Source organism: Balaenoptera physalus (assembly GCF_965194825.1).
Source record: "Balaenoptera physalus genome assembly, chromosome: 4".
Classification (NCBI taxonomy): domain Eukaryota; kingdom Metazoa; phylum Chordata; class Mammalia; order Artiodactyla; family Balaenopteridae; genus Balaenoptera; species Balaenoptera physalus.
Genome location: NC_138891.1, coordinates 101,353,083 through 101,367,141, shown reverse-complemented (window position 1 = coordinate 101,367,141; position 14,059 = coordinate 101,353,083). Strand labels below are relative to the sequence as shown.

Sequence of the window (14,059 nt, the reverse complement as noted above, 5' to 3'; positions counted from 1 at the left end):
GTGGAGAACTTTAGGAAGCAAAAATGTTTTGAGGCAAATGTTTACATTAACTACCCAATAATGAAGCAGAACATAAAAGTTTTTTATAATATTTAACTCTCTTTGATATTAAAGAGTAATTATAGTACCTTACACTCCAAATCGGATTTTTTAACCTTTTTTTTAATTGAAGTATAGTTAATTTACAGTGTTGTACAGCAAAGTGATTCAGTTATGTATACAGTATACATATGTTTATATATATATATATATATATATTATATATATATATATATATATTATATATATATATATATATATATATTCTTTTTCAGATTCTTTTCCATTGTAGGTTATTATAAGATATTGAATATAGTTCCCTGTGCTTTACAGTAGGTCATTGTTGTTTATATATTTTATATATAGTAGTGTGTATCTGTTAATCCCAGACTCCTAATTTATCCCTTCCCCCACCGCCCAACTTTCCCCTTTGGTAACCATAAGTTTGTTTTCTATGTCTGTGAGTCTGTTTCTGTTTTGTAAATAAATTCATTTGTATCATTTTTTTTTAGATTCCACAAATAAATGGTATCATATGATATTTGTCTTTCTCTGTTTGACTTACTTCACTTAGTATGATAATCTCTAGGTCCATCTGTGTTGCTGCAGATGGCATTATTTCATTCTTTTTTATAGCTGAGCAATATTCCAGTATATATATGTACCATAACCTCTTGATCCATTCCTCTGTCAATGGACATTTAGGTTGCTTCCATGTCTTGGCTACTGTAAATAGCAGACATAGCTTCCATGTCTGCTATGAACATTGGGGTGCATGTATCTTTTCCAATATGCCTAGGAGTGGGATTGTAGGATCATTTGATAACTCTATTTTTAGTCTTTTAAGAAACCTCGATACTGTCCTCCATAGCGGCTGCACAAATTTACATTCCCACCAACAGTGTAGGAGGGTTCCCTTATCTCCACACCCTCTCCAGCATTTATTATTTGTAGACTTTTTAATGATGACCATACTGACCGAAGTGAGGTGATACCTCATTGTAGTTTTGATTTGCATTTCTCTAATAATTAACGATATTGTGCATCTTTTCATGTGCCTGTTGGCCATCTGTATGTATTCTTTGGAGAAATGTCTATTTAGTCTTCTGCCCATTTTTTGATTGGATTGTTTAATTTTTTGATATTAAGCTGTTTGTATATTTTGGAAATTGAGCCATTGTCAGTAGCATCATTTGCAGATATTTTCTCCCAGTCTGTAGGTAGTCTTTTCGTTTTGTTCATGGTTTCCTTTGCTATGCAAAGGTTTTGAGTTTAATTAGGTCCTATTTGGTATTTTTGGTTTTTATTTTCATCACTCTAGGAGATGGATCCAAAAAAATATTTCTGCAATTTATGTCAAAGAGTGTTCTGACTGTGTTTTGCTCTAGGAGTTTTATAGTATCCAGTCTTTCATTTAGGTCTTTAATCCATTTTGAGTTTATTTTTGTATATGGTGTTAGAGAATGTCTAATTTCATTCTTTTACATGTAGCTGTCCAGTTTTCCCAGCACCACTTATTGAAGAGACTGTCTTTTTTCCATTGTATATTCTTGCCTCCTTTATCACAGATTTATTGACCATTAATTGACCATTAATTGACCATTAATTGACCATTAAATAAACCCAGACAAGTGGGTTTATTTCTGGGTGTCTGGGTTTATTTCTGGACTTTTTATCCTGTTCCACTGATCTATATTTCTGTTTTTGTGTCAGTACCATGCTGTTTTAATTACTGTAGCTTTGTAGTAAAGTCTAAAGTCAGGGAGCATGACTCTTCCAGCTTCGTTCTTCTTTCTCAAGATTGTTTTGGCTATTTGGGGTCTATTTTGTTTCCATACAGATTTAAACATTTTTGTTCTAGTTCTGTGAAAAATACCATTGGTAATGTGATAGGGATTTTATTGAATCTGTAGATTTCCTGGGGTAGTATGGTCATTGTAACAATATTGATTCTTCTAATCCAAGAACACAGTATATCTTTCCATCTGTTTCTGTTGTCTTCAATTTCTTTCATCAGTGTTTTATAGTTTTCAGAGTACCAGTCTTTTGCCTCCTTAGGTAGGTTTATTCCTAGGTATTTTATTCTGTTTGATGTGATGGTAAATGGGATTGTCTCATTAATTTCTCTTTCTGATATTTTATTGTTAGTGTATAGAAATGCAACAGATTTCTGTGTATTAATTTTGTATCCTGCAACTTAACTGAATTCATTGATTAGCTCTAGTAGTTTTCTGGTAGTGTCTTTAGGATTTTCTATGTATAGAATCATGTCATCTGCAAATATTGACAGTTTTACTTCTTCTTTTCCCATTTGGATTCCTTTTATTTCTCTTTCTTCTCTGATTGCTGTGGCTTGGACTTACAAAACTACGTTGAATAAAAGTGGTGAGAGTGGGAATCCTTGTCTTCTTCCTGACCTTAGAGGAAATGCTTTCAACTTTTCACCATTGAGTATGATATTAGCTGTGGGTTTGACATGTATGGCCTTTATTATGAAGAAGTAGGTTCCCTCTATGCCCACTTTCTGAAGAGCTTTTACCAAAAATGGATGTTGAATTTTATCAAAAGCTTTTTCTGCATCTATAGATGATCATATATTTTTTAATATTTATTTATTTATTTGGCTGCACTGGGTCTTAGTTGTGGCATGCGGGATCTTCGTTGCCATGTGCAAGATTTTCGTTGTGATGTGCAGAATCTTCAGTTGCAGCATGCAGGATTTTTTTTTTTTTAAGTTGTGGCATGTGTGATCTTTAGTTGTGTCATGTGAACTCTTGGTTGTGGCATGTGGGATCTAGTTCCCTGACCAGGGATTGAACCTGGGCACCCTGCATTGGGAGCCTGGAGTTGTAGCCACTGGACCACCAGGGAAGTCCCAAGATGATCATATGGTTTTTATCCTTCAATTTGTTAATGTGGTGTATCATATTGATTGATTTGTGGATATTAAAAAATCCTTGCATCCTGGGATAAATCCCACTTAATCATGTTATATGATCCTTTTAATGTATTGTTCAATTTGGTGTGCTAGTATTTTGTTGAAGATTTTTGCATCTTTGTTCATCAGTGTTATTGGCCTGTAATTTTTCTTTTTTGTGATATCTTTGTCTGGTTTTGGTGTCAGGGTGATGGTGGCCTCATAGAATGAGTTCAGAAGTATTCCTTCCTCTGAAGTTTTTTGGAATAGTTTCAGAAGGATAGGTGTTAACTCTTTTCTAAATGTTTGGTAGAACTCACCTGTGAAGCCATCTGTTCCTGGACTTTTGTTTATTGGGAGTTTTAAAATTACTGATTCAATTTCAGTACTGGTAATTAGTCTGTTCATATTTTCTCTTACTTCCTGGTTCGTTCTTGGGAGATTGTACCTTTCTTTAGACTTGGGAATGGAAGACGATACACTATTCCTAGAGCTTTAGATGGCTGTCCCCATTCATTTCTCTAGCTACAACCCTCTTTGTGAAGCAATGACCTTGAGCAATAAGGTAATATGCTACTTAGATCCTATGCTTTCCTTCTGTACCACACTGTAGGTAAGACCCCTGAATTCCCTGCTCAGATGGCTTCAAATCTCCTTTCAAGAACTTTAAGGCTTCTTGTTGGGGGTACATCTTCCAAAGGGTGAACTGTGCTACTGGTATGCTCAACCTAGGTTGAATAGAGGACCAGAGTTGGCATCTTTTTGTAGCAGAGGAGGGACACAGCTGGGACATGAAGACTGGGATGCTCATATATGTGCTTGTGTGAAGTCCTTCATGGTATGGGATTTACCTAGCATCAGGGAAGAAATAGAAATGGGGTTGACTAAGGTTAGGGGTTGGCTCTGGATGGACTACCACATGCTGGCATGAAATTCTGAGAAGTCCAAATATTTTAAATTTGAACCTGGCCTTCCAGTATCTTTCTAAAGTAGGCAAATAGAACATACTTAGAGTTTGATCTTCTTTGAAGAATGATTTATCATTTAAAAATATTTAGACATTTGGTATGTGAGCCCTATATTTCCATTCTTTCCTTGGACCCCACATTTTTAGAGGCTCTATTTATTTTAATACTTGGAAATTGTAACTAAAAGTTATGTAACTGTATAAATACAAATATAACTTTGTGTAAATGCAGTGTTTTCAAAGGATACATTATGATTTAAATATGATAGCATTTCTATATCTACTAATGACAATATATTTTTAGTAAATTTCCTAGCCTTTTAGATCTTATAGCAATCTTGAATTTATTTATACTCTTATTTTAGTGAATCATATTCAAATTTAAAAATCTAATTTAAATTACTTTCAGTATACTTGGATAAGATTAAATTTAGCAGTTGATCCCTTTTGGCTATTTTGGTATCTGAATCTCATTCTGATTTCTTTCTTTCTTTTTTTTTTTTTGTTTTTTTTTTTGATTACAGAGAGAAGAAACACTATTGTTTCTCAAACATCATTAATTTAACATAGAAAATAATGTACCATTTTGTTAAACATCCTTATGTAGTGCTTTGAAAAGAACCACATTTCTCATTATTTGCATGTATTTTGTTATTTCCTTATCTCTTGGTTCAGATTAGTCCTGATTCAATGTATGCATGTCATATTCTTCTCATTCCTGATCTTTCTTTTCATCTAAATATTTTTTCCAAACCCAACATATTTTTAAATAAAGATATATAATGATTTCAGAACTTTTTTTTCTGTCACAGATGTAATTTTTCACATTTATTTAATCTCATATTTTAGGAGAATTGATTGATGAGAATGGTTAATACTTTTTATTAATATGAAGAGATATAGTCTGAAGATGTTAAAATGTAATTATTCAAACAGAATTTAATGACAGTATATCTCTATACTCCTATATGGGAGAGTAGAGGATGCAGTGTAGACAATAGTAATTACATGCATTCTCTGAGGAATAAAATCAATTCTGATTAGAAATTTATCTGAAATAAGAATAATCACTGGATAAGTAACTTAGAGGCTCTCCAATGGGAAAAATGCTTAGAATTTTGGACACTTATTTTGACAGTTCTCAGATTTTATTAGTTGTATCTTGTCTTACTATTTATATTCTGAATGGTTAGCTTACCATTTTAAATGAGCTTTGATAGTTCTGGTTTGCCTTTAAATTTATGTGTAAGAGTCATATAAGACCTATAATATGTTAGGATGAAAGGTATTTAGATGGGTAATTTTATGTGCCTCTGTGAGATTTTTGGATCACCCCTGATAAACAGTGGGTGTGTTTTGTAAAACTGTACCCACAGTTCTAAAGGAACTCATTGTTTCTTCTGGTAAATACCTTCTGAATTTCAAGCAAGCAACTTACAAATGAAATTTTAAATACAGAATTGTTTTTAAGTTTGCTTGATGGATAATATAAATTGTTTACTTGTGGAAATTTAAAGTAGATAATTGAAAGTATTAGTGTTTCAACAATCCAGTAGATTGAGGAAGGAAGCCATTCTGTTAGAAACTATATTAATTGAAATTCCACCAGTCTCGATTAATTAACTCTCTACAGCCAAATAAAATAAGAAACTGCAAACTGGATGAGTTAAATAAGCTTATTATAAATCACTGAAGTGTGGTATCAAGAAATAGAACACATTCACTATAGAAAACAGTTTATCGTTTCCACTGTACTTTAATAGAAATGAGAAATTATGATGACTAGTATGTTTTTCCAAAAAAGACTGTAGAGTTACCAGAATGTGTTTTTGTTTGTTGAAAATTATTATAACTTTTATTATACAAATAAAATATACTTATAATCTAAAATGTAATATAGAAGTATGCAGTATTAGATATATAAATAATGACAATGTCAATTAATTTCAATGTACTCAAACATTTTTACTAAAATTAAAAAAAAGATAAGTTTTTTCTATTCATATAGGTGGCAGAATGCTTGTATGTAAACATGCAGAAGTGAAGATAATCTAATGATCTAGCTCAGAGTAAAAGCCAAAGTGTTTCCAATGCTTACAAAGGCTTTTTTGCACCTTCTTTGCCTCTCTGTTTTGTGCCCGTTCAAGCTGTTCCTAAAACATACCTATACCCTCCTGCCTCAGGGATTGGTACTTACTCTTTCCTCTTCACTGCCTCACCTCTAAGACGTTACTTAAATGTCACAACCTCAGTAAGACCTTCTCTGGTCATACTATTTAAAATTTCAACCCTCTTCCCCATCTCCCTGCCTTATTTTTTCCCATTGTACTTTCTACCATATTTTTCAATTGACTCATTTACAGTTTTTATTGCGTCTCCTCACTCTAAGTAAGATCCATGAAGGCAGAGAGTTTTTGTTCAGCTAGTGCACTGCTGTATTCCTAGTGTCCAGAGTAGTGCCTGATAAATATTTCTTGAATAAATCTAAAGCCTTCTCTATGTCTATTTTCTATCAAAATAGACATGTAAATATTTAATTGAATACTGATGAATATACCTCAATTTGTGGCAAATTGGATATGAAGACAAATGGGTAACTAGAGTACATTTGTCATTGGTCTAGTTATTTGATCACATAATAGATGCTATTTTAGGTTGTTTATAGAGTACTAGAAACCATTTAAAGTTCTTTACATATATTAACTAATTTATGCCTCACAACAATCCTATGAAACAGGTACTCTTATCAGCTCCATTTTATAGTTGAGGAAACTAGAGGTTAAATAAAGTATCCCTTGATCTTGCAACTAACATGTAAGAATGTAAGATTCATACCAGGACAGCTGGTATGTTCAGAACCTATTGTCTTAATGAAAGGCTCCTGGTTAAAATCCTGTACCATTGTTGCTTTGCTTTGCTTTATTTGTATCCTTTTTATTCATTTTTCTTTCAGTAAAACAGAAAATTTTTGAAGTAATCATATATATTCGACCACTGTGGTTTCATAATCATTTATTTTATTTTTGCTTTTTGCAGTGGGATGCCATCACTGAAATGGATGAACACAATAGGCCCATTCACACATACCAGGTATGTAATGTGATGGAACCAAACCAAAACAACTGGCTTCGTACAAACTGGATCTCCCGTGATGCAGCTCAGAAAATTTATGTGGAAATGAAGTTCACACTAAGGGATTGTAACAGCATCCCATGGGTCTTGGGGACTTGCAAAGAAACATTTAATCTATATTATGTGGAATCAGATGAGTCTCATGGAATTAAATTCAAGCCAAGCCAGTATACAAAGATTGACACAATTGCTGCTGATGAAAGTTTTACCCAGATGGATTTGGGTGATCGCATCCTCAAACTCAACACTGAAATTCGTGAGGTGGGGCCTATAGAAAGGAAGGGATTTTATCTGGCTTTTCAAGACATCGGGGCATGCATTGCCCTAGTTTCGGTCCGTGTTTTCTACAAAAAGTGCCCCTTTACTGTTCGTAATCTGGCCATGTTTCCAGACACTATCCCAAGGGTTGATTCTTCCTCCTTGGTTGAAGTAAGGGGCTCTTGTGTGAAGAGTGCAGAAGAACGTGACACTCCTAAACTGTATTGTGGAGCTGATGGAGATTGGCTGGTTCCTCTTGGAAGGTGTATCTGCAGTACAGGATATGAAGAAATTGAAGGTTCTTGCCACGGTAAGAAAGAAATATTTAAATAATTATTCATGCATTCAAATGATGTTTCTTTAAAGGTAAATTGGTTGTATATTTATATTCAAATAATACATTTTCGAATACTATTCCTGGAAGAATTAATTGTGGAAGAAATTAACTCATATTAACTATAAGATAATTTCTGATTTTTTTTTCCTCCTGGGAATGGTGTATGAAAATGTAAAATAAATTATATACCATGACAAGTGTTCTTCCATATTGCCTTCAGTAAAATAGTTGCTGTATGAATTGCTGTATTCACCTGATTTTTATAAAGGAAAGCAACATCAATAGCAGCAACAAAAAGCAAGAGGGATCAAAGCAGGCATTTGCTTAACTTTTATGTTTTGGTGGTTTATAGAGAATATGACATTTAAAGACAGTTTGAAAACAATTCTTTCTTTCATGTTGAATTGTAATAATTGAATTGTACCTAGGTAAGCTGAAATTATATTTAAATAAATGAGGAATTCATATGTTTGCATATGAATCATACATATATTGAAAAATATATAGGATAGTTTATAGGAATGTTATGTGTTTGGTGATTGAGTACTGAGTGTATCAGAAATTAATTTATCCTTTGCTACTATTAAATACAATTTCCTACCATATAACACATTAGCTTTTTTTGTTTAAATAGCAGTACTTGTGCAAGGTCAAATTGTTAGGAAGTATGAACACAGTGCAATGCTGATTAAGTTTAAAACCATACCTTTCATGGAGTTATGATATGAAATATCTGTAATTTTCAAGATAAAACAATTTTTTTATTTGAATCATTTTATGAAGGCTTATTAATCTAATAAATATATACACTTAAAAATTTGTGTATATCCCCTGATAAAGATAATTTATATCAATTATGTTTGGATTTAGGACTCATAATCAAAACACAAATAAATAAAATTAATGCTTGGTAAATAGTAACACAGTAGAGATCTTTTCCTCTCAATGGTAAATTATTTATAGTTTTTTTTCTATAGCACCATACTGAATTTACTTACTTTTTTGGTGATGTTCAGTGGTATGTTCCCACCCATTAAAAGGGATGAAAGTAAATGAGAAAAAAAAATTTGTTTCTATATAAGGGTCAGTGGTAATATAGTGAATTTTTAAACATTTTATCTATTTACAAAACGCTTGGGTTCTTGAATGCTGAAAAAGTTCACTAAAACCACCGGTGATGATTATGTTCGGTCATTTGAAAGTACTGTTTGTATGAAAAGTCTGTAGTATATTTATTGAAAGTGTGAGCCAAATTTCCTTCACTATTTAATCATTAAAATATATTTCATTGAAATTTATATAGATTTAATTCAAATTTTTGTTCACCTGTAACAAGGATTTAGAATGAATCAAAAATAAGTTACCAATATAAATGATCCTTTGAAGAGGTGCTATAGAATATTTTACATTTGAAAATGCAACATGAATAATTTTTCAGTGAGATTAAGAAGGCAATAATAGCCAAGGATAAAACATATGATATATACTAACCGTGTAGTTTTACCATATTTTATATTAGGTAGACGCTGGATATTGGTAAAAATAATAAAGCTTTAAAATTATTTAAACAATAATTATCTAAGGATTTATGTGATTAATTATTATTAAATATATTTTATGGCATTGATCACAGAATTAGAGGTAGTGACAATCATTGATGACTAGATGTTTTTTGCTTAATATGTCTGCTCTGTGAAATTTCATTCTTGTTTGCGTGCCTGAAAATTCCTTCAGCTGTTGGCAAAGATGACTTTGGACATATGATAATTATCGGCTTATCTAGAGCTACTGCTAGACTCGTTCATTTTTATGGCTTGTTATCTTTATTATAATTTATTTGACTGCAGAAATGAGAGAGTGGGTACAGTACAAATGTTCATCATCTTCTTCTAGCAGATGGCAGAAATTGGACGATTATGCTTGGATTCTAAATCCATGGCTTACTAACTTCCTTTTCCAAAAATAAATTAGTGGTTATAATCAATTAATGGTAAAGTATATGGAATACTATTACATGCAAACACATGTGCCTGGTTCCAATTGAATACAATGAATTGCTATTTACAAACAGAAAGGAAGTGGATGTGGAGACCTCATTTTTAGAGAAAGGTATCTTACACTATCACTAGTTTCCATTTTAAAGTATTTATTTGTGTTCTTGATGCTTCATATTGCCCCTTTCTATCCTCTGATAATAATTTTTTATCATGGATTCTATTGCAGTCTGTCAACAATTTATCTCACAACCAAATCTCAGAATTACCTATAATCTACATGACAAATTAATTGAAATTTATGTGAATAAAGAATAGCTCAGGCAATAATGTGACCATATGTTTATATATATAATGAGAAAAGAAAAAACAATGTATATCATTTTCTTTTCTTCTGGTTTATTCTATTAGAGCATTTATTTTAGCTATTTTTTTGAGTACCTACTGTCTGTTAATCATTTTGATAGGTAGTAGAGATAAATATAAATAGAGGCATATGTTTCAATGATCTATTGCTATTGAGGTAAAATAACCCAAAACTTAATAACTTAAAGCCACAATAATTTATGATTTCTTAGGGCTCAGGTGGGTAATTCTTCTGCTTATTGTAGAGTAAACAGAAGTCACTCATGTAGCTGAATTCAGCTGGGAGCTTAACAGGGGTTGGAATGTCTAAGATGACCTCTTATATTCCAGGGCCTCTCTCTACATGGCCTTACATCATTAAAGAATCTGACTCAAGCTTTTTTACAGTATAGTGGCTTGCCAAAGAGGGAGTTTTTCACATGGCCATATATAAAGTGAGTATACGAGGGGACTGCAAAAGGGGCTGAATGCCTGTAAGTATGTTTATAGGGAGCTGCCAGTGTAACAGTATACCACAGTCTTCTCTCTTAATGCTCATGACTAATGTCCCTCCTTCATGCACAAAAGCCCACATCCTCCCAAAGATCTATTCCATTATGGCATTGTGTTGAAGTCCAGAAGAGCTTCAGTGAAATCTCTTCTGGATATGAATAAAGCTTCATAGCTAAAGCTCTCCTTCATCTGGAGAATTAAGAACTAAACGAGATGTTATTGTTCCTCACACACACAGCACACATGGGACAGGATTAGGAAGATTGTAAAAGATTCTCACATTCCTGAAGGCAGGGAACATAGCAATCACTGGTCCATTGTGATTCTGAAATCCAGCAAAGGTCATCAGAGTCCCTAATTATAGGGGCAAGGACTGTTCTTTGCTTGGAGCCCAGTTCTGCAACCTGGGATTAGTTCTCTGTGGCTCTTTGTCTTCATTACTCTTGACTTTGCCCTCTGAGTTATCCTTCTTAGTCATAAGAATTTCCATGTGGCCAGTTGCTAGTTTCACCATCTGTCAGGAAAACTTCTTAATTTGATCCACAACATTATGAAGTACTTTTTGTGTCTTCCAAGTTATCACAGGTAGTATTTCTCACCAATTGTTGGTTGACCTTTCATTATCTCCAATAATAATTAATTTACTGCTCTTCCATCCTCCAGTCACAGCCTTCTTGCCACCCTTCCAGCCTCCACAGTCTTTTCATTACTAAAGCAAATGCCACATGTTTTAGCTTTTTGTTAAAACAGTACCCTTTATCCTGTATAAGTTATTTGCTTACAATCTGGAAATATGGACCGGGTTCAGTTGGCTGGTTCTTCTGCTGGTTTTATCTGGGTCACTCAATGCCACTGCAGTTATTTGGAGGTTTAACAAGGCTGGACATCTAACATGGCTTCACTCACATGTCTGATGCTTCATCTGAGATGTTTGAGGCCCTAAAGTCGCTTATTGTGTAAATCCTGATAGCAATTTTAATACATTTCATGTTAGGAAATTATTCTATTTTTTTCTTTCTCTTCCATTAGAACTTGTTAGTCATTGTGCCATTCAAGGGACTTCGCAATTTGGCCTTGTCTTATTATTTTCTGACTTCGGCAAATTCTGTCTCCTGTTCTGTTTTTGTTACTTTTGAATAATCCATGTATTTTTCATGTTTCTTGCTCTTTTTTTTTCATGTTTTATCTAGCTGCTTGGTGTCCCTTTCTTCTTCCTTTTCTGTGGTGGAATTTTATTCATCCTTCAGGGTCTAGCACAAATATATATGTCACATATATATAGCACATATATCTGTATCTCCACAAAGTTAATGTCTCTGTCATCTGTGCTATAATTTGTTCTAATTATTTATGTGCCTGTTTTACCAGGGCTGTCAGATAAGAGATATATTTAAAAATCATTTGTGTAATGAAGGGTAAGAAACTTATTGATGTGAATGATAAGTAGTACCAGGTTCTACTGAATAGTTAAAGGTAGAAGTTATTGGTATACTGACAGAATGCTCTGTGTCTTCGTATTTCTGTGAAATAGGAAAGTTTTCTTCAGGGAGGGTTGTAGTATTTTAGATCTGGAAAGCCTTTGAAAATATTTTTGTCCCTCATTTTATGAATCAGGATTCTAAGTTATAGAGAACAGAATTTTATTCCCTGGGGCCACTTGGTAACTAATACTAGATTTATAACTAAAGTCTAGATAATTCTCAGTCTGGTCTTTGTGTGTCTTTCTTCCCTCCCTCCCTCCCTCCCTCCATGTCTCCTTCTCTCCTCCCCTTCTTCACTTCTTCCCTTCCTTTCTCTTTCTCTTTCTCTTTCATTTCCTTATTCCAAGCATCCATGCTCTCACCTTGATGCTTTAACTTTTCCTGCTTGCCAAACAGTACAGAGGAGCCCTTAGTTACTCATCATTAATTAGGCCCTTTTTGCTCTGTGTTTATTTTGTGGAATCTGATATGGGCACTGTTAGAACAGTATCTACACATCCATTCTGAGATTCAGGCTACTGAGAATGATGGAAAAATATAGATTTATCTGGGACTTTGCTGTTAGACATGATAAATAGGAAAAATTACAGTGAGGTTTTAGGAATACTCATAATTTACTTGAATACATTTGAGAACTCTTGGCCTGCTACATAACAAAAGTACAATAAGCTGGTTTAAAATAGAATAAATCTATATCTACCCATACTATCATATATAATGAATTGTGTATATTTATTTGCATTTAAATAATTTATTATCATATTTTATCCTAAAAGTTATAATACTAAATGTTTCAACTTGTGATTCCTTTCTCTGTAATGTTAAGGTGTATCTAGATCCAAATTCTAGAAGCACAAAAAAGAGAGGCGCTTTTATTCTTATTATTTTCGATCAGGTTTAAATAGACATAAACATTATATTAAGCAGATATGCTAAAATTTAAAACCAAACACAGTAATTTGGGTAACTCTACATTATAGGCAGTATTTTATACTTGGCTCCAATATCTTATTTTTCATACATTTTTATTTTATTTCATAGGTTCATAATTAAAACTGCCATACTTAGGCATATTGATGTTACAGATTCAAATTTTTAAATTGTCTTAATTTATTCCAGTAAGGGCTTGAATAAAAAATAGCATTGATTCATAAAACATTAATTTACATCAAATAGTGTTTCACTTCATATAACTAAGAATATCTTAACACTATGGAAGAAAATTGGAATCAATTAACATGGAAAATTGAATAATTTTTGTTGAGTTGTGAGTTCCGAAGTGACATGAATCCCTAATAAACTCCTGTTGGATATTAATTTAGAATAAATCTCATTTAGGTAGTAACACTTGTACTTAGAGATATTAGTTAGGGTTTGGTATTTCAGACCTGCTTTGAATATATATGTATATTTATTGCAAAGGTATCTTCTTTAAGCCTTTAAGTATCACATGATATAATTTAATAAAATAACATCTGGCTATGAAAGTAAAGTTCTAAAACATAAAGAATATTTTATAACTTTTTCTCTTCCTAGAAACATGTTTTTGTTTATTTTCCCTCTAGTGCTGCTTAAAAATTCTGGAGGAAAGGATGGTGGCAATTCTTGGACCATTGCATTATTGTTCACAGAGGTGAATGGGATATTCAGGGCCTTTGGTGACATAGCTATCGATTTGATCTCCTGAAGAGTGTTGTTATTAAGGCTTCATGACTCTGTCCTCTGTTGCAATTCAGAAGCATTTACGCTCTGTGTTTATGATCTTCTGTCTAATCATGTTATCAGAGATGATTGTGGAAGCAGAGAGCATAAAGAAATTTTGAAACACCAGGATTTGCTGGCATTAAATAAGGGGGCTTGAGGGTATGATGAAAAGCTGAAAGGTGAGATTGGGATCAGAAAAAGGGGCAGACTTACTGGCCCAAATAGTATTTTCACTTTCTAAAGGTTACCACAACGTAAATATAAACTCTTACAATATAACCTTCAATTCCAAATAAAGCTGCTTTATTGCATGAAGCAATTCCAGATTTTCATCTGGCTTGAGAATAATATGAAATCAAGAGGCTTGAAGGA

The 14,059-nt window shown here is 33.0% G+C and overlaps 1 protein-coding gene across 1 annotated transcript in view; it reads left to right on the top strand.

The window, feature by feature from the left end:
• EPHA6 (EPH receptor A6) overlaps positions 1–14,059 on the top strand; it is an 870,129-nt gene that overhangs the window by 145,278 nt on the left and 710,792 nt on the right. Inside the window, exon 3 of the mRNA XM_082460667.1 lies at positions 6,960–7,623. Coding sequence (XP_082316793.1) covers positions 6,960–7,623 — 664 coding nt within the window. The remainder of the gene's footprint in view (positions 1–6,959; positions 7,624–14,059) is intronic.